At 42.1% G+C, this 12,443-nt stretch overlaps 1 protein-coding gene across 4 annotated transcripts in view; it reads left to right on the top strand.

Annotated features, from left to right (window-relative positions):
• LOC126982594 (uncharacterized) overlaps positions 1 to 10,452 on the top strand; it is a 31,132-nt gene extending 20,680 nt beyond the window's left edge. For 3 of the 4 annotated variants that reach the window (XM_050834771.1, XM_050834770.1, XM_050834769.1), the window contains exons 2-4: positions 6,672 to 6,743; positions 8,008 to 8,873; positions 9,249 to 10,452. In XM_050834771.1, coding sequence (XP_050690728.1) covers positions 8,008 to 8,873; positions 9,249 to 9,801 — 1,419 coding nt within the window. In that variant the 5' untranslated portion in view covers positions 6,672 to 6,743 and the 3' untranslated portion in view covers positions 9,802 to 10,452. The remainder of the gene's footprint in view (positions 1 to 6,671; positions 6,744 to 8,007; positions 8,874 to 9,248) is intronic. The other variant, XM_050834772.1, reaches the window with a different exon arrangement.
• Positions 10,453 to 12,443: the final 1,991 nt, after the last annotated feature.

Here is a 12,443-nt window from a genome sequence, read left to right as displayed (position 1 = left end):
TAAGTTTCTGAACCGTGTGTTAAAAATGTCAGGATACATCGTTTGAACACATTTTTCTTCAGGGAGACTGGCAGGTTGCTATTCATGATATGGGTATATACGTACCAAATGCTTTCCATTCCATTCCTCTTCTCTTTCTGATTCTTTTCCTTGGCTGGCTCGGCACTAACTATTTGCCTAAGATATAATGTATTCCTCCACTTTCAAGCGTTTCGTTCTCGATCATTTCATGTTGTCCTGGCAACCGATTAATAAGCACCTTCGTTTTCTTCATATTTTCAGACCTACATTCAGACTGTAGTTTCTCGATCATTCTTTGTAAGGTTTTCTCCATATTCATTTAGTTGTTTAGTTCACCGGCTATTCTTTGTAGGTCACACTAAAGGGCCACTTCAGCCTAGTATTTCGTCAGGTCACTCGGAGGAAGACAAGTGAAGGTTATTGTTAGAGGTGAATATAATAGAACGGTCGTGAAGGTTGCTGTTAAAGGTATGTAGGTTAATTAGTTTCAGGTGTGGCAATTATAGGTGATTATCGTCCACGGAAACATGTTATTGCTGTGAGTTATTACGTTTTTTCATGAGTAATAGGGATGTATTTATAGATACTTTTGTTTTCGTTTAGTGTATTTGTCAGGTATTTCCAAATTAACTAGTGTTAGTATATGAAAAGAAACGTGCGCTGCCACCTCATCTACTACGCATTATAGCCTTTACTTCTCTTTCTTTCTTTCTTTCTTTCTCTCCTTCTTCTCCTTCTTCTTCTTCTTCGTCTTCTTCTTCTTCTTCTTCTTCTTCTTCTTCTTTTTCTGTTTCTTCTTCTTCTATTTCTTCTTCTTCTTCATCATTATCATCGTCTATTCTTCGTTTTCTTATTCTTTTTGTTTCATTTTTTTCTTCAACGCCCCCCCCCCCCCCACACACACCCACACACACACACCTACCCCCCTCCACACGCACTCACACACACACACACACACCTTTGTCATCACCTTTTCTCCTAGTCATCATCCGGACTTCTCGAGGAACTGACTTAACGACTTGTCTTTTTTTCTTTTCATTTTGTCTTCGGCTCACCGTGCATGATTCCGTAATATTTTTTTTCCAAATAGCTTCTTGTCTTGTCTTCTGCTGATAGCTTGTACTGGTTATTTCTTTAATATATTTCGTGCACTATTTCTCCTGCGTTTTCCTTTTCGTGCTTGTTTGATGAATTTCTTTACGATACCTACATTAAAAGGGTTCGCTATTATAATACATTGACCAAATTATGTTATAGGTCACGTGCACTCATCAAGGAAAATGCGGATTGTTTTTTCTATCTCTCGTCATTGTGAAGGAGATTGTGGCCCGGTATGAGTTGCGTCACGTCCTGGCATAGTGGTGGCGGTCTATGTGTGTGTGTGTATGTGTGTGTGTGTGTGTGTGTGTGTGTGTGTGTACGGTTAAGGAGACCACACAAAAGCTATAAAAAGAAAGAATTCCCTTAATATGCTGCTCATAAAAACAAACGAGATATTAACATTAGAGCGGTCAATTTGGTTGCAGAGTTGTCTTAACTCCGCCAACGAAAAAAAAAAAATAATAATAATAATATCGTGACTCCTCCGTGTCCGCCTACCGCGAAGGTCATTGCTACTTATGCACCGATATCTCTAGAGCCATTGAAGACAAACCAAAAATTAAAGTAAAAAAACAAAATCACCGTGTTTCTCTTATGCCGGACATAAACTTATTGAGTGTCGAATATCAACAATGGTCGATTAAATTTCATTGCCAGATGTTGGTTGCTTCAGTTGTTTTATACTTCCATTTGTAACAGTTTAGGTCACTGGGACGTGGACAAGTAACGATGCAACGAAGACTTCCCAAGAATACCTTCGAAGTAGTTGAAAGACTGGAGACACTGCTTAAATTTTGAGTAGAATAATATTAAAATAACAGGGGAATTACGGCAAATCGTGCACAGCGTCTTCGAAATGTTAATCAAGTGAAGGAATAAAGAGGGCGATTACTTTTAGTGAAGGCTAATAAAGAATCACGGGGAAAAAAGTGGTCGTTTTGGGTGAGTGCGTTGTGAACCAAATGAAACCAGATGTTTTTGGAATTAAATGTCATCATTCTTTTCCGTACATTTTTTGGCATTCATCTGTTCTCTTTAATAGAAACAGCATGACGTAAGATTTTTTTTGTGTGTGTGTTTAGTCCTTTGTTTCCTTTTTCGGCTGTTGCCATTAGGGGTCGCCACAGCGAATCATCCGTTTCCACCTCTTCCTGTCCTCCTCATCTTCCTTTTCATCCTCTCATCCTCTCAATACATCCATAAACCGCATCTTCAAGAGTTTAAACCGCCCTTAAAGATCCTCAAACCACTGAAAGTAAAGCCATAAAGATGAAACCTTATATAAAAAAAGCAACATATCTTTAACCGTTAAACGAGACAGTCAGTCAGTCAAGTAGTCAGTCCCAGTCAGTGAGGCAGTGTGAAAAAAGAACTAGGGGAGGAGAGACTGAGGTGTTTTATTTTATGCGCATCATCTGATTTCAGTGAGTCGGTCATTGTGAGGCGAGGCCGTGGAGGATAGATCTTAATTTTAGGTTGTTTTGTTTACGCGTTTCTCAAGGGAGTCAGGTGGTGTTTTGCTGGCCGACTACTATGTTATCTACCCTGGCACCACGCCACCACACTATATCACCACACCACACAATCACACTCAACACGCCACCATACCCACATTCCCCTGCCATATTCCACCACACAACACATTTCACCACAACACCACATTTTCTACCACATTCCATCGTACTGGGTCATAACACCTTCATTATACACCACCATATCTCACCACCGCACCCCTATTGTTCCTCAACCGTACCTGATCTCACCCCGATACTTGTCTCAACCATTACCCACAACACCCCACTCCACCCTACCACTCTGTTGCACCTCTACGCACTGCACATCCTTCCACACCACCACGAATCATGCCACACCTTTCCCCTCCATGTTACATCACCACATCCCTCCAGTTTGCTCACTCCCCCTTCACGCTCAAGCCACACCTCTCCACACCCCTCCACTATGCATGGTTGTCCTTGAGGTAATGGCGGAGTGAAGGTGTATAATCAAGGTGGAGGTACACGCTATAATCTGCATGACATTCTCTCTCTCTCTCTCTCTCTCTCTCTCTCTCTCTCTCTCTCTCTCTCTCTCTCACACACACACACCCACACACACAGAGAGAGAGAGAGAGAGAGAGAGAGAGAGAGAGAGAGAGAGAGAGAGAGAGTTATTTATTTGTTTGATTCATATTAATTATCTACTTCATCTATATTAGCATCATGAACATTAATCGCATCATAATTATTAGTTGTTAAAATTCTGCGCGTACTCCACCTCCTCCCCCTCCTTATGATTACTATTGTGTTTTTATATAGTATGTACTAATCGATTTTTTTTTGCCAGTTATTGCCTTCACTCTCATTTCGTTCTCGGTATTTTATTTGATTTCTATGGTCATACGTGTTATATGGCCACCGTCCTCCCTTTAGATGACCGAGTATCACAAAGTCTGGTCTCAGTGATAAAGAAAGGGCATGGTCGGTAATCAGACATGTGGATGATTATATTGTCTGTCTTTTTCGTTGGTTGTTCTCCCTTAAGAGGTAGGTGTAGAATCAGTGTGATAGGATGATAAAATATTCCGGATTTTTTTTTTTTTTTTTGTGTGTGTTTTGTGTGCCCAACGTAGCGCCATATTGTTATCACACACACACACACGCACACACACACACACACACACACACACACACACACACACACACACCAAGTCTTACTATGTTTTGTTGTTTTATATTTACTCCCTCGTTTATTTATTTGTGTATTTCGAGTGTACACGTTTCGCTTCGGGAGAGAGACATGGATTGGAAGAGAGGAGAGAGGATTATGTGCTGGTAGGTGGGGAGGAGGTCTTAAATTAAGGGATGGGGATGACGCGTAGGGAACATGAAACGATAATGGGGAAGGGGGAAGGAGATATTATCGTGTATAAGGTGTGTGGTGGAGGTGAAGGGGGCGTGGGGGTAATTTGAAGGGCGTAGCCGTAAAGGGAGTGAATTTGGCGTGGTGGCGTGAGTAAGGTGAAGCTTATAGGAGAGGGGTGTGAGGTGTGGAGATGAATCGATATGCATAAGGAGGTGTAAGGTAGGCAAAACATGGCATGGGGGGAGTAAAGGGGACGTGTTCGTGTATATATGTGTGTGTGACGTGTATATGTGAATGACGTGCATCTTGATCCTGACTCAAAGATCAAGTAGGGTGAGTCTCCTGTTTGCCTGTGTGTGTGTCCGGCAGGGTGGCGGGGCGGAGGATGGGAAGGTGTCTGTCTGTGTGTCCCATCAGCTCTGTTTGTGGCTACCTTTGATGCTTTTAACTGATGGTCTGTATATATATATATATATATATATATATATATATATATATATATATATATATATATATATATATATATATATATATATATATATATATATATATATATATATATATATATATATATATATATATATATATGTGTGTGTGTGTGTGTGTGTGTGTGTGTGTGTGTGTGTCCGTGTGTGTGTCCGTCTTTATATGAATATCTGGTTGTATTTCCCTATTTATATATGTCTCTCAGATTTTTTTTATTATTTTGTTGTATGACAAAAGCAGACACGGGCAAAATGAACATGGAAAAAAAAAAACTAAACACACCACTCTTTCAGAAAAGGCCTAGAAAAGAAGCCAAAAAGCGCGATCATATCAGGTGTTGAGGGTGTCTTGATACTCACATCTTGAAAGAGCCTGTCATAGGTTTTGCCTATTACCATTTTATAGGTTCGTGATCTGAAGTGACCGTCTTCAACAACAGACATTAAATATGTCAGAAAGGAAACTATAGAGGGATGAAAGTACGTGGGAGCGTACCTTAAAAAAGCATATATTTGTGCCGGACTGTAAAATGTTATCGAGTATTCATAGGCATCAGCAAAAGTTTCACTGAAACGCTAAAGAGAGGATGACCAAGAATCATATAGGAAGACAAAAATATCACCAGAAGAATGGCCTTTAGGGGAATCGGTACTGATTATCAGAAAAATTAAGAAGATAACTTTTACAGAAATTTCCTGTTTGGGATTATTTAAGAGACTCAGAAAAAAAGCAGCAAAGTAAAGCTATTGGATTATTTTGAAAGATTATAGAGGTTACCTTTCTTAGGCGCAGGTTGTAGATAAGCTTGCCGCCAACAGGAAGGAATGAAATTTTTGATAGGCAGAGACAATAGAGTTTGACTAGGCATTTCGTCTGCACAAAAACAACTTTTATGGATGATGGGAGGAATTGCATAAGGACCATAAACCCAGCGAGAATTTAGACTAGAGAGGGCATAGAGAATATTGTTATTAAAAAAAAAATAATGTCAGGCATAATAATATCTGAGGGCGCAATGAGTGGGAGTATGAGTCCTGAATCATTCAGAATTGAGTTTTTAACAAAAGTTTAAGTGATGTGTTCAGCTTTGATAATACAAGTGACAGCTGTAATGTCGTTAGATATAAAGAGGGGTTAGAAAAAAAATAAGAAGTGAAATTGTTAAGAGATTTTATATGGCTGGTGGCCAAAAGTTTATAGAACAGTTAAAGCCAATGAGATCTCGACATTATCTAGTGACCGACCTTTTTTATTGTGTTCGACGAAAAATAGATTTGGCTTGATTCCGGGCAAAAAGATGAGTGTGCATGATAGAAGGGAGTTCGAAGGCAGGTAACTTTTGTGAGTAGGCTCTCTGATGACTTTTTGATATCTCTTAGGAGTAAAGTCAGTAGTACGTGTTGTGACTCCTTTCCAAAGACAGTTACCCGTAATGTGATGGCCAAACTCAGAAGGGTCTTTGAGCTGGAAGCAACACTCATTTCACAGGAATTTAGAGAAGTATGTCCTCATGTCTTCTCACTAAGCTGATAGAGTGTCGCAATATGGCATCCCGTAAAATTTACTCGGTAAAATCCTTTTATTTATTTATTTATTTATTTTTTTTTTCGTCTATCATTTTTAGGTCAAATGCATTTCAAGAAATGATAGAGCTCAAAAATTCTGACCCCAGCGTCCTTCTTTTTGGAACTGCCTCTATTTTAAATAGTAAATGATTTTTTTTTTCAAATCTTCTCTTGAGTAATTTTAGTTCTTTAAAACTATGACGAGCCCTGCCCAGTTACATGCATTTCTTGAAATGTAGTCATATGTGCCTTTTATTGACTTAAATAATGGAGAATTACCAAGTTTGGGTAATGTGGGTTGCCAATATTGATATCATACAAAAAAAAGTCCATGTGGTACCTCTATTTTTTTTTAGGTCAAACAAAATGTATGGTGCCGTAATTTATATTAGAAAAAATAATGTCATAGACTCAGTTTCTGTAACAAATACTGAAAATCATATGTTAGCAAAAGCACACATTGCAAGTATGTTTGTCTTAGAGCATCTTATGCAAAATTTACATTTAAAAAAAGTAATCTTGTTTCTGATATAATATTATTACAAGCAACAGCCTCATGCAAGTACATTTTTTTTTACGTAGTCATCCATATCGCTTCTGTATTTATTTATACAATCCCTTTCTTATATTTTGCAGAGTGGAGTGCAAGGGAGTCCATTCTTGCTTCACCTGCATCTTCTTCTGCATCTTGATTTACGCGAACGTTTGGTAAGTTCGAAGACAGTTCGGGGCGAAGTAAAAATTTACACGGGAACCCTTTGCTATGCTAGGAAAGACTGGAGTGGTAGTGGAGTAGGTAGTTTTTTTCAGACATAGGAGTAGAGACGGTACATGCTATATAAGTGTTTTTCTTACTAAGACGATTACCTGTATTGCGAATAGAAAATTCAGAAGGGTGTCTTGAGTTCGTAGCAGGTAATACGTGGCAACAAGGTAGCCCTAGTAGACCGTAGCATCTCTCCTTTTATCACTAGAAGACCCCAACTCTTTCGTTTTTACGTGATCACTGCATGGCCCTTTCAACGGGTGGATTTTACCCCACAAAAGGTATTACATACAAATCAGCGAAATAAGGAATCTGGAATGGAAATCAGGTCATTTTTTTTCTTTTTAACATTGTCATGTACATCTTGTGTTTTTATGTAATATTTTTTAGTTGGTCCTACCGCATTCAATTTTTGTTACTAGTAATTAAAACTGTGAAAGAAATGAAAGTATGGAACTAATCTTTATTATTTTTTTTTGATTCACTAAACTGATCAAACCTTTTTTTTTCTCTAAAATGGAGTACATTTTTTTTTTACCCTACATAAGTATTTACGTTATTCGGCCTTCCCGGCGTTTCGCTCGGTTTACTCATGAGTAAACATCATCGAACAAACGATATACTCTGCGGCGCCCGGCGGCACGGATCACAAACACATATATACCATCACAACAATTGTCGTACGCGCGGAGCTACCCCGCCTGATGTTAGCCTTGATATCTTATCATTAGCAAAAATATTTCGCATCAGAATTGCTCATACTCTACTACCATTGCTTCTTTCTGGTTATTATAGCCTGAGAGAGAGAGTGAGAGAGAGAGAGAGAGAGAGAGAGAGAGAGAGAGAGAGAGAGAGAGAGAGAGAGAGAGAGAGAACTGATTTTCAAGAATAGCCTAATAATAGTTTCTGTAGATATAACGGGATAAGCGTTGATTATACTCATTTATTATTTTTTTAATGATATATCAAAATTCTCTCTCTCTCTCTCTCTCTCTCTCTCTCTCTCTTATTTTTAAGTGTTGTAACATAATAAACAATTGAGTATAATAATAGCTTTTCCGTTGTATTTACGTAAACTATTTTAATTTTTAGGATATTCATGATTATAAATAGTCTCTCTCTCTCTCTCACACACACACACACACACAGCCACACCCTAGGGTGTGTGTGTGTGGTAGCCAGCTATCTTCTAGTCTCTCCACACAGATGGCGGACGAGCAAACCGCTGGCAGGGAGGGGTTGCTCCATGGATCTTCCCCCTTGTCGGGTGAGGGACTGCGGGCGGGGCGAGGTTCGGAGATAGCTCACGTAGCGGTGGTGAGCGAGGATGGCGTTCGACGGGCACTGCGGCACGACCAGGGGAGCGAAGCCCACCTGATATCGTGGTCGCGGCACGACTTCACCAACAAGGGCGATAACTACGTGGCGGAGGTGACCAGCGTGAGCGTCCAGTACCGGCTGGGCACCCACACCCGCCACGCCTCCTACGTCCTCAAGATGAGGCGCAGCCACGCCGGCTCCCATTTTGATGATATGGTTTTTCTGAAGGAGGGCAAGTTCTACACGGTTTTGCTGCCTCTGCTCAACTCCGAACTGACGAGTGCGGGTCAGGAGCCCCTACGTGTGCCCCGCTGCCTCCACGACGTCTGGGAGGACCATGACTCCCAGTTGTTCTTGGAGGACTTGCGGCTACGGCACTTTAAAATGTATGATCGCAAGAAGCCGCTGAGTATGGCTCACGCCAGCCTGACGGTGCGGGAGCTGGCCAGACTGCACGCGGCCTCCGTGATGATGCTGTCCAGGCAGCCGCGGGAGACGCCACCCCTTAACTTCCTCTCGTGGGATATGAGCAACTACTCCCAGGAGACCAACAGTGCCTTCGAGGCACTCATCTCTGGCAGTCTCCAGACGGCGGGCGAGGTGGCAGGAGCAGCAGGTCGGAAGGACATGCAGGAATGGTTCAGCAGTCTGGCTCCCCGCGGGCCTTCACTCCTCACCGCCCTCACTCATCTCGCTCCACCCTTTGACGTCATCGGCCACGGGGACTGCTGGGTCAACAACTTGCTATTCAGGTACAGTTTTTCCATCGCTTGCACTATGTATGTCTGGCCCTGTTCGCAGCTCTTTTGCGGCTGTCAGTTTTGCTTCTTCTTTAGCATGATATGGACGCGTTTTCTGGAAATGCTTGTTTATGCATGACCACTGGTTGGTACAGTCCATATACCCCGCATGCCCAACTTATGCTTGTGGTATTCTGGGAAGCTGTTCCCACTCACTGCAGCTAAGCTAACGACGTTTTTTCTGCTCTGTAATGAGTAAGAGTTCTTTGTAAGTTTAAAAGTTGTTTATTGATAGAGTGTGTGTGTGTGTGTGTGTGTGTGTGTGTGTGTGTGTGTGTGTGTGTGTGTGTGTGTACATTGCCTTGTACCAGTAGATTGCTCTTGCAGGGAGGATAGCGAAGGCAAGCCCGTGGAGGTGATGTTGGTAGACTTCCAGCTTTGCCGCCGGTCTTCGCCTGCCCTGGACCTGAACTACCTGTTGTTCAGCAGTCTCACTGCCGCACAGAGATCCACCAACCTCACGCACCTGCTGGCCACCTACTACTCCTCCTTCCGTGCCGTGCTCACCGCTGCCGGCCGAGTTCCGCCCTTCACGCACGAGCAGCTCACGCAGGAGTTTAACACCAAGAGTATGTTTGGCCTCATTTTTGGCGCTTTAGCTGTTCCCGCCCTCATCTGTGACGGCCAGGACGCCCGGGAGTTCGATTTCAAAGCAAACTCGGGAGACCACGCTGGTGACTACGTCTTGAAAAAGCGTGAGAGAGCCCTCAGGATGGTCACTTCTAACCCTCTGATGCGACCCCGCCTTCTCAGCTTGTACGAGGATGTGAGCCGCCACGCCCCAGAAACCTCCATGACACTTAGAGGCTCTGAGTATTTATCGGGAAAGTCTCTCACTGTTCCTTCGTTTGGCGAACAGGAGAATCATGCGAGTGCGTGAATCTGTCTGACACGGCACATTGGCAATGAGTGACAGGAGCTATGTAAGGAGGTAATATCCATGTGAGTAAGCGCTGCTTTATTGTCTGTGGTGGAAGGTCGAGTGAAACTGTGCTACTACAGGAGTGAGGACTACCTTTCGTGTATCAAGAGCACATTATCGGAACACGATTACATGAAGTAGCTTCCTGAGGCGAGGCGTCCAAGTAGTATGGAAGTAACAGACTGGCGCAAGGAAAGTGTCCACTGACGAGTGAGAATCCTCTTTGCTGTGGGTGCCATTGTGTGGCCTTGTCTGCAGTCAGTGCACAACACTGCACGACAGTGACAACATGATGGACCCGTTTTCTTTTCCACAGAAAGAACACTCGGACATCACGAATTCAGTCTGGTTAAGAAAATGGTAGCTGCGCTTGATTTTTTTTCTAAAATATTTAGAAATCCAAGGTGCACAGAAATGAAGTATGTGAATCACCTTTTGACTTTCCCCCAAAATAATCTAGTTTTTAAGTGGGGAGAAACGTCTCCTAGTTCCAGTAGTTCTGATGTGAGCATTTTCTAAAATGTAAGAAGGGAGAATGATCTAAATATATGGAATATACAATAAGTTGTTTGTAGCTGTTTAATGTTGAATAAAACTTTCTGAGTGTGAGATGTTCATCTAAAGGCCAAAAACTACTGAAAACATTATAAATGAGATCATGTACACCAGGAACTCATAGTTTAATTGTTATATGTACAGATTTTTCCATGAAGACAAACACTGAAATTCAACTTTCTATTTCTCACCAGAGACTATATTATATGGACAGCTTTGCATATATAGGTTTTCTAATAAAAAAAATTGATTATAGACTGTTCAGCATAGCATGTGCTAAGACCCTCACCCTTAGGTTGTTTTAGATGTTTCATCCTTCTTTTCTTTCTTCCAAGCGCCTTCGAGGGATAATGAGGTATCACTGGAATGACTTCGTGGGGAACCAGCGACTACTTTATGAAACTGAATCGAGGTCTGTTACCAGCTTGGTTCGTTAACCCCAACTCCGTCTTTATGGACACGTGGCACGCTTCCCGGGCGTGCCACGTACCATAACGGGTGCTTGTAAGGCTGTTTCTGTACGAGGTAACTGAGGAGACCAAGGAGACGTCCACGTACGAGTAACTCATGACTGGGGAAGGTTGGTCGATCCTGCCAAGAGTGTCTTAGAATGGGAAGGGTAACTGTGTGGGGGCTCGCTCGGGGGGAATCATCGGGGGTAGAGGCGGGGGTGGGGGGGGGGGGTTAATGAAGCAACGCGTCCCCTGGCTTATGCTCTCTGTTAATTAGATAGTTCGTTTTCTGGTCACCTGTCCGGGCACCGAGGAGCCCGAGAATGGAGTTTGTACTGGCGGAATGGCGAGGCTTCTGGAGTACACACACACACACACACACACACACACACACACACACACACACACACACACACACACACACACACACACACACACACACACACACACACCACTTACAACAACAACAACAACAACAACAACAACAACATCAACATCATCATCATCATCGTCGTCGTCGTCGTCGTCGTCGTCATTACCACCACCATCGTCATCATCATCATCTTTGCAACTATCAATATAACGATTGTTTAAAATTTTGTTACCACTTTTTTTATCTCTAGCCCATTCAATGTCAAAGGCAGTGAAGCCTGCCAACCTCCTGGTGCCGGTAATTTTTTTAATTTTGGGGGCTTAATCACTATACTATTGTTTAAAACAATAAATATGTGCATTTTGGGTAATTAAGTTGACGTTTTCTATGACAGAATGGCTTGTTTATTTTCGATATCGGAGATGAATGTCGGTGCGCCCGGACCGTAGACTTGACGCTTTTCTTTTGCAGATACGTGCGAGTTATAGTGATGTAGTTTTTTGGCGCACGCACTCTCGTATGGGATATATTATGAGATTTTGAGTATATTACGTACGCATGCGAGGGGAACCGTGCATATAACGCATTTAAAAAATGACACTGTGGCATAGATTACATTCATACCGTTCACATTTATTATGTTGTATGTTATATACCCCTATTTTTCAAAGAATCACTTCACATACATACATGTTTCATCCACAGCCTTTTCTGACACTTTCATTTGAAGCTGCTGTCATTTTTCTTTGTGCAATTTCTGTCAGGACATTTCCAAAACATGACATGATCTGGTTAGACTGTTAAGAGACTAGAGAGAGATGTGGTGTAGTGCTGGCCCATTGCCGGCAGGCTGCGGCTGGTCAGTCTATGGACTGGCTCAAACAGCCAAGCAGATTAGTTATGGTGATGGAATATGATACAAGAATACTCCAATATGTGTTTGAAACTAATGTAGAGAATATTGAGGTTTACATTCATTTAATTGTTTTCATTAATAAAAAAAAAATCGATTTTTTTTTATTTTATTTAAAAAAACTACCCCTCGGTTAGTTTCTTAGCCACAGCCGAGCGTCTTCACTCAGGGACCACATAACCGTAGAGTGATTGGGAATATGCGTCCCGGGAGCGCGGCTTGGGTCAAGGAAAGGGGATGAGGGGTTATGGGCTTGGCCTTGGCAGAACAAAGGCAGGCCTACAAGCCAAGTAAGTTTTGGCATGTT

Source organism: Eriocheir sinensis, chromosome 51, assembly GCF_024679095.1.
Source record: "Eriocheir sinensis breed Jianghai 21 chromosome 51, ASM2467909v1, whole genome shotgun sequence".
Taxonomy (NCBI): Eukaryota; Metazoa; Arthropoda; class Malacostraca; order Decapoda; family Varunidae; genus Eriocheir; species Eriocheir sinensis.
This window is presented reverse-complemented; position numbering and strand designations above follow the sequence as displayed.